General features: G+C 45.5%; 3 protein-coding genes across 3 annotated transcripts; all 3 read right to left on the bottom strand.

Moving 5' to 3' along the window:
- Window positions 1-860: 860 nt before the first annotated feature.
- LOC27206316 (cell wall protein DAN4) lies at window positions 861-2,502 on the bottom strand. The gene has a single exon (XM_016172100.3). It carries the CDS (start codon window positions 2,440-2,442, stop codon window positions 979-981), a length of 1,464 nt encoding a protein of 487 aa, XP_016029180.1. The 5' UTR covers window positions 2,443-2,502; the 3' UTR covers window positions 861-978.
- A 142-nt stretch (window positions 2,503-2,644) lies between these two features.
- Window positions 2,645-3,530, bottom strand: LOC27208752 (trypsin alpha). Its single transcript, XM_016184309.3, has one exon. It carries the CDS (start codon window positions 3,502-3,504, stop codon window positions 2,698-2,700), a length of 807 nt encoding a protein of 268 aa, XP_016029181.1. The 5' UTR covers window positions 3,505-3,530; the 3' UTR covers window positions 2,645-2,697.
- A 127-nt stretch (window positions 3,531-3,657) lies between these two features.
- Window positions 3,658-4,850, bottom strand: LOC27206967 (trypsin delta). The gene has a single exon (XM_016182735.3). The coding sequence runs from the start codon at window positions 4,509-4,511 to the stop codon at window positions 3,714-3,716; it is 798 nt and encodes a 265-aa protein (XP_016029182.1). The 5' UTR covers window positions 4,512-4,850; the 3' UTR covers window positions 3,658-3,713.
- Window positions 4,851-8,567: the final 3,717 nt, after the last annotated feature.

Consider the following 8,567-nt stretch of genomic DNA (forward strand, 5'->3'; position numbering starts at 1 on the left):
GTAATAGAAACATTGCATTTTATTGCAGTTGTCTCCGTTCTCCTGAATGTCCTTGCGTTCGCTTCTCCCTCTTCGAATCCCTTTTTTTTGTCTTTGGGCCAATAACATTCTGATAAATGGTCAGAACGGCTTTCGTGTCGATGTCCTTGAGGCAGGAGCATCAGCACTGCCATCTGGAGCAGCTGCCCACTCCTGCAGATATTTGTCTAAGCAGAGTGAACTTTTCAATTTGCACTAAAAGTATTTTCCTTTCCTTCCGAGTTCCAAGCCAACCTGGCCCAAGTAAGCCCCATGTCCCCAGATCTTGATTTTGCCAGCCCGAACGTGGCGAACTAAACCTGAACGCGGTTGCACTTGCCACAAATGGATGCAGCCAGCTGCCAGGCGGCTTTATAAATGGTGTCAGCCTGAGGGGACTCTTCATCACGAGCTGCCACCGCAGGAAGTCTGCAACTTTTTCTCCCTCGATTTGTCGTTGGCTTTTTGCTGGCCGACCAAAAAATAAACTTTAATTAACTTAAGCAATTCTATCAAGCTCATTTGGCTCTAATCCTATCTTGAGCAACTCAAGGTGGAGCGATTAACCGGATTCTGATTTGCTTCTATATTTCTTGACCATCTGCAACTGCCATGTCATTTCTGGAAAATATCATCCTTATTTTTTGTTAAAGGGTATTTCGGTTTTGTCATACCGCGCTTAGGTGCTTCCATTCTGCTTCTGTTTGACTTGACCAGCATGAATAATGCAAATGTCCAGGGGCTGTTTTAGGTGACATTTCCATAGACACTGCCTTAGACACTCGGAGTGCAGTCCAAGGATTGTGGTTTCGGTGACAGAAAGAACGGAAAACACACGAGGGTAAAACGAGCTAAGCTCGACATGAAAGCTGATGTCACAGTTTCTTTTATTGAGGAGTGTTAATTAGTTAGCTTAAAGTTAAACATTTACAGGCGGAGCACTATTCTATGCCTTCTTTATTATCCCTCGGGATCAGGGCTTTCAGTGGATATTGGTTCAGTTTCCGTCATAATCGTAGTTGTTACGCTAGGCGAAGGACTCAACGTAGTAACGGGAGTACTAGGTATTGTACTGGCTAAAGTACTAGGTCCAGCACTAGGTATAGTACTGGGTTCAGTACTCGCTATAGTACTCGTCACAGTACTGGGTACAGTAGTAGGTACTGTACTGGGCTCAGTAATCGCTATAGTGCTTGTCACAGTACTGGGTACAGCAGAAGGTATGGTAGTTGGTTCAGTACTAGGTACAGAACTCGGATCAGTACTAGGTACAGAACTCGGTTCAGTACTAGGTACAGTACTCGGTTCAGTATTAGGTACAGTACTCGGTTCACTACTTTGCAAAGCAATTGGTACAGTACTAGGTGCCGTAATAGGTATAGTGGTAGGCACAGTACTAGGGACCGTACTGACTAAAGTACTCGGTACAGTAATTTCTTCAGTACTAGATGCTGTACTGGGTAAGGTACTAGATACTGTACTAGGCAAGGTACTAGATATGGTACTGGATACGGTACTGGTGGAAGGTTCAGTACTAGGTTCTGTAACAGATACTGTGCTGGGTTCAGTACTAGGTACAGTAGCAGGTGTAGTGCTAGCAACAGTGGTACTACTAGCACTAGAAGTACTTGTCGAATCGGTTGTATCCTCGTCTTCGGTGTTCTCGGCAATCCAACCTGTGAACCAAGGTACATTGGCGAAGACATCTGGTTTGGTGGTGCAGCCGCCTTCTGATAGAATGCCCACTAGTTGTCCATCTTTCACCAAGGGAGCTCCCGTATCATAGGAACATCCTCCTGCGCCATACTGAGTGCAAAGGGTAAGGTACGAGATGCCATTGTCCCAGAGGTCGAACCAAACACCCCGATCCGCGGCGCACTGCTCCCGATTGTAGACGCTGACCCATGCCATCTGCAGATAGTCTGGCAGACTGCCGAAGCACCTGTCCCACCAGCTGCCCCACCAACTGGTGGATCCCCAGCCGGAAACAGTGCACCAGGAACCATCGTCCGGCTCGTCCTCTGCTATGCTGATGGGCTGGATAGCATCGGAGGTCTTGAGCGGATCGCACAACTTCAACAGTGCCAGGTTGTTATCGAAACGCCAGCAATTGTACTGCGGGTGATCAATTATTTCACAGACGTCGAGCAGGAATCCAGTTCCATCATAATCGCGGGAGCTGGTTCCCACGCGAACTTCAATTGAACTGTAGGACTGGACACACGAAGCTGCCGTGAGGATGGTGTCTGTTGTGATGATGGCCCCACTGCATATAGCAGTGCCATCTATTATCACTTCCGCCTGGTACGGGGCATCTTCAATGTCCACATCATATCCTCCAATGATGCGGCTTTGGACATCCAGATCGCCACGAACCGGCCGTAAGAGAGCCGCCAACAGAAATGTGAACACACTCCAAGTCATTATAAACAACTGAGTTTTGGAGCTGCATGTGCGACTCTTTTTATAGGAAAAGTTAAGTAGTCTTCAAGGCTAGAACTCCTTATCTGCAAAGTCATACCTCAAATTGAGTGATGGCTTTACTTCACTTCGAAGCTCTATCAAAACAGGAAGTATTGCGTATTACTTGCACTAATCTGCACATATTCACAGCTCGAAGACAAAATATTTTTTAACAATTAATTGGGAGAACGCAGTTTATCGTACATTTGTTTAAGTTTACTTGGTGTGATTATTCAGCCAGTCCTTGTACCTGATAAGATTGATGTACACTTCTGGATACTCGGAACAGCCGCCTTTCGTTATAATGCCGAGCAGTTTGCCGTTGTGGACCACAGGTGACCCCATCGCTAAGGAGCAGGCCTCCTTAGCGAACTTCTCGGTGCAGAACAAGTCCTCTGTGAAGTTCTTTTTGGACCAATTGTTTTGTGCCCACAGATCTGTGCACTGCCTGGGGCCAAATAGCTTGACCTCGGCCTTCTGCAGCTTGTAGGCTTCATCATCCAGACACTTCTTCCAATACATTGCCCACCACCTGAAGGAGGCCCAGCCGTTGGCCGTGACCTTGGCCCCACTAGCCGGAAGCTGGTTGGCCAACTGGATTGCCTGGATCTTTTTGGAGGCCTGGAGCGGTTCGCACAACTTTAGTATGGCCAGATTGTGAAGTACTGTCTGGCCGGTGAACTTTTCGTGAACTGTTATGTTGCAGACTTCGACTTCGATGACTCCATCGCTGCGCGTAGTGCTACCCACTCGTACCCGGATCGCCTTGTTCAGGAATCCATCCACGCATTTCCCAGCTGTCACAATGTGACTCAGTTTGTATATCGCTCCGTCGCACTTGGCCTTTTGCTTGATCGAAATGGAAGCGATCCATGGCGCTGTGCTTATGTCCACCGGATGGCCACCAAGAGTCGTCCTGTTGCAGTCTTCGCTGTCGTCCTCCTCCGAATCTTCACCAGCATCAGTGTCGCTTTTGGAAAGGACAAAGAGTGCAAGGAGAAGTGGTAGAGCTCGCAGAAGCATGATGCCAAATAAATGTGGATATAGCAGGCTGTTTAAATTTTATAGTATTGAGACCAAGCCTAGCAAATTAATTTGTTTTACTTTACGGTGTGTTAAAATTTGTCTCACTTTTAGCCAATGTTCTTTATTCTGTGCCTTACAAATTCAACTTAATATCTACAGAAGGCAAGGTAATATTATCATTAAACTCAACTATTCACAGCAAGACATTAATCCTTCGTATTCGAGTCCAGCCAGTTCGTGTGCCTCAGGATATTTGCGTAGACATCGGGCTTAATGGAGCAGCCCGCTCTGGAGAGGATGCCCACGAGCTTGTTGTCCATGACCAGCGGCGCACCCCTGTCTGAGGAGCAGGCTCCCTTGCCCGGCGACTTGGTGCAGATGGTCAGGTCTGAGATTCCCTTGAGTAAGTAGAACGGTAAGACTTTCCAGTCGGCGGCGCACTGCTTTTGGCTAAGGATCCGCACTTGAGTGCCGTACAAGTGGACAGGCAGCTGGAAGCACTTCTCTTCTATCCCGCTGATAATCCTGTTGTCTATGATAAGGTCAAGAAAATTGCCCGATCTGCCGCCACAGCCAGTAACATTGGCTCGGGAATTATCTTCCGGCACTTTGATGGCCCTCTCAATTGGTTTTATTTCATCGGTGGTTTTGAGTAGCTCGCAGGTTTTCAATAGAGCCAGGTTATTGTCGAAGCGCCAGCTAGAGTACTGGCTATGAACTTTGACCTCGCAGATTCCGACATTCGATCCACCAGTGCCGCAGCTGCTGGTTCCCAACCTGACTTGTATGCTCCTGGCACTGTAGCCATCCACACACTTGGCGGCAGTCAGGATGTAGTTCTTCGAGATAATGGCGCCACCGCACTTCAGCTTCGAATCGACTATGATAGAGGCATGCCACGGGGCATCCTTAATGTTGACAGTGTTTCCGTTTATGATCCGCTGATCTCCGACAGCCAACCAAGGCAGAGCCGCAATCTGCAGGAGGATTAGTGGGGCTAACATTCTCTCTAACTGACTTTCGAGGAGGGCGTGCTCCTCTTTTTATGGGATTCTCTGTTAATTAAACTGAATAGCTTTGGAATACTCTTCTTATCTGCCTTTCGAAGAATCTATTGTGTAATATAAGAAGAATATGCATTACATTGTATTACAATCCATATTGGCATTCGAAACATTTTGAATGATACGCCCTGCCCAATCGATTAAATATAAAACCAAACGTTCAATTGGTAATCCACATATATGCCCAAATTATAAAGTATAATTTAAGCAGCCGCATCGATTCTTTTCGCTTAGAGCGGCTTTGCACCCGTCCTCCGATTTGAGACAAAACTCACCAGCCATTACACTAAGCCGCTTAAATATTTGAATAATTCCCGCGGAGTAAAAAAAAGTGGGTGACTGAAATATAGCTGGACATTTCCATCAAGCGATATTTGCATGTATTTATGCAATTTTACATGAATGCAGATTTAAATCTGGGCAATGTTTAGCAAAATGTCGAAATAAATACTTTCATGGAGGAAAGTGGCAGGGGGCATGGGCATGGGGCATGTGGCATGGGGCAAGTAAACAAACATTTTGACGATTCGCCATGTCAAGTGGGTCGGTTTCGCAGCCAGGCAGGCGGATTAAAATGGATTACAACTGAATTATTTGATAATGTCCCAGCAGATGCAACACATCGCATTGCTTTCGCCCCGAATCGCATTTAATTTTTATCAATGTGAAAATCATTTTTGGTTGCTGGGTTTTTTATTACCATTTTATTGGGTTTTTTCGGCGGGCTGAATCGTGTTTTCAATTTGCCCCTGGATCTACGTTTTTTTTTGGTAAAAAACCATTTGCCAGGCTCTTTTTGTAGTCAAATATTGTTTGGGTGTGATTTTTTTTAGCTCTATTTAATTGATTTTATTTACGCAAAATCAGGAAAGCTTGTTCGCTTTATATGAAGCTTTAATTATTTTAGTTAATTGGATATATTCACGTTCTATTCCTGATCTCTTGTAAAACTGTTATGTTCGAAAAAAAGAATTAATTATGTTAAAAGCAAGTGCCTTTCTTACCACTTTATAATTTTCAACAGATTTGCTAAGCAAGGCCAATTTTCAAATGACCTCAATTGGTTTTGTTTTTTTTGCTGGCCTAATGAATATTTCAGTTTTGGCAACATCGCTAACGCCATAGACGTCCATCGATGGCCATTTCCAGCTCTATCCAGCTGCTCCTCCATCTCAATCAGCCTTTGGCTCATACATAACCCAGTAAATCCTTTTCCAGCTCGATGGCATCGTTGCCAATTTTCACACCAGCGACAATTACTCAAACCGTTGGCAACAACAAAAACATGGGTCACCACTGTCCTCGTCCTCGCTCCCTTCTCCCTGACCCGCTTTTCCCGCCCCCGCAGTCACAGCTCGCCACTCGGAATCGAGGGAGCCGGCAAAACAATCGTTGACAAAAATATTTGCATGCACTCTGGGTGCACTTGTCCGAATCGCCGTGCTGGGGATGCAGCTGCTCCTCCGCGCTGCTGTGCCGCGTGTGTTGCCATCGGCGGCGGCGCATTAAATATGCAACACCTATGACAGCAAGCCGCTTGACATTTAGATCCGAGGGCACGGGACTGGAGACCCATTCCAGTTTTAAGCTGGAGCGAATGCCCACACTAAAGTTTTCCCAGCAATTTGCAGCTAAATTTGTCAAAAAACCAGAAACTTGGCCGGCTGAGAAATTATGACTTCCGCAATTGTTGGTGGAACAAAGGGAATCCAGCGCAGTGCCAAAGTGTGACCGACCCGAAACAGTTCAAAAGGCAACTGTTGCTCTTGAACCTTTGGAAAATCCACCGCTTCAAATGCCACCCCCCCACACGGCAAAGTTTTCAAATAGAAAATGTTTAATTTCCCCAAAGACAACGTCGATGCTGCTGCTGCTTTCCCGAAAACGCAGCGTTTTCCCACCCAGGCCAAGGAAACTTTCTTACATATTTTACAATAGATCTTCGTGTGTGTGAGTGAGGGTGTGGGTGTGTGTGTGTGGGTGGGTGCAACAGTGCAGCCGAAAAAGTTTCTCCTTTCCCGGGCGGAAAGTTAGCTAAGACAAACGCCCCGAAAACACCCACATCGCTCAGTTGGCAGCGCCCATCGCTGAGCTTCCGGGTCGAACTTGTTAGTTTGCCATATAGCGTCGAAAATTATATTATTTTAAACTTTTCAAATGTCACCAGAGAGTCAGAAATTTCACCGAAAGTCGGTGACAAACTCCTGTTGTTGCGCCTCTCCTTCATTGTGTTCGTTAATTAAACATGTTGTCCCCACGAAGCGCACAATAAATCGAACTCAGCGGGCGAAAAAAGAGGAAAATTGAAAATTAACTGCATTATCTGATCGAACGGGGTAATTAAATGTGGCAATCATTTCAGGTCAATCAAACGCCTAGTAATGGCATCAATGGCATTACAAGTTCCAAAAACAGGCAGTTATGCATTTTATAAATGTTAACTCGCTATAAATGTCAGCCATGTCCGCTACCCAAAGCCATTTGATTTAATAAATATCTTTAAAAGTCTATTGTTTGCCAAAAATTCATTTAATAGACATTGTTCAATTTGAATACGATTTTTGTCATGAATATATATGCGACACTACATCACTATTGTTAACTGGCAACTTTATTTTATTTCATATAGTTTTGTGTAGTATTAGTTTTGTTCTGCTTTCTTCTGGAGTTCCACACTTTCTGGTTCTTTTGAAGTCGTTATCAATTTGTGTACTGCACCAGTCATACTTGCAATCTCGGAATCAATTCAGAGTTGTTCTTATTCTCATTTCTCCCATGGAGCCCATTACAATCTAAAACTGTCGCAAAATGTTACAATGCGATCAAAGCAAAACTTCAGCAGTGCTGGCAAACATAGAAAAAAGGGAACGAAAAGCTCCACAATGGAAGCTGCCTCGCAGTTATGGTGCACAATCAAAGTGGCAACATCGTCGGCGGCAACTGCAACACAAATTGCTCGGCGGCAGGGCCTTTTCTGTTTGCAGAGTTCGGTTGACACCCCGCCACTTGCCACGCGACAACTAGCTGGAAGGCAGCCAGCCATCAGCCATCAGGCAACGAGCCATCCAGCCATCCAGCCATCTAGCCATCCAGGCGGCCAACAAGTGTTTAGCGTTTTGTTTTCAGTGCAATTAAAAAGCGCCTACACGCCTGACACGCCCCCTCAAGTGTTGGCAGTCGCTGCTGTTGACAAACAAACAGCAAAAGGCCACAAAAGACACAAAGGGGGCTGCGTTCCAACACTTGAGTTCTGTTTTTTAGCAGTCGGCCACAGCCGCGTCTCTTTTGCTCGCCAGCGGCGCCTGGGGATATGCACTACAAATGGCTGGCGTCGAGCACTGCGTATACGTGATATGTGGCAGAGGGGCGTATACGTAATGCGAGGGGAGAGCCGCTGAATGGCTGGGAAGGCTGCTGAACCTAGCTGGCCTAGGTCTGAATTAGCATAATATGCCATAATGGCAGTTTTTTAACAATTCGCCATAAGTGTTGTTGGGTTTCTAAGCCAAAGGGCCTGCCTTTGTGGCTGCGCAGTGCAATGGATGGATGGTTTGATTTTAAAATAATTTAATAACTTTTTGGCCAGACAGAATGGGTCTGTTCAAGGCAGGCGGGCCAAAGAAGGGATTGACAAGGCGGAAAACATTTTGCCTGGCAAGGCCTAAAACACGCTTGAATTATTCAAAGCATGTAACTGATGAAGCAGAAACGAGACGAGAACCAAAAACTAGAACTCCAATTTCAATGTTTGAGTATTTTTGAGTGCTACGTGTTATAGATATGTGTTATGTGTATGCTGGCAGACTGGCACCGTTTGCCACAAGTGCGTTCGGTACACTGAGAGAAAAATTAATTTAAACAGATCTTAAAGAAAGATGTAAAGGATAAGCAGGACAAGCAAAGCATTAGAAATCATTATATTTCAATGAAATACCAACTATCCACTCTGTTTCTCCGAGTGCATTTGTGTGTGCGTGCGAGTGCATTGCCTATTAT

The sequence above is a fragment of the Drosophila simulans genome, chromosome 2R, assembly GCF_016746395.2.
Source record: "Drosophila simulans strain w501 chromosome 2R, Prin_Dsim_3.1, whole genome shotgun sequence".
Lineage (NCBI taxonomy): Eukaryota > Metazoa > Arthropoda > Insecta > Diptera > Drosophilidae > Drosophila > Drosophila simulans.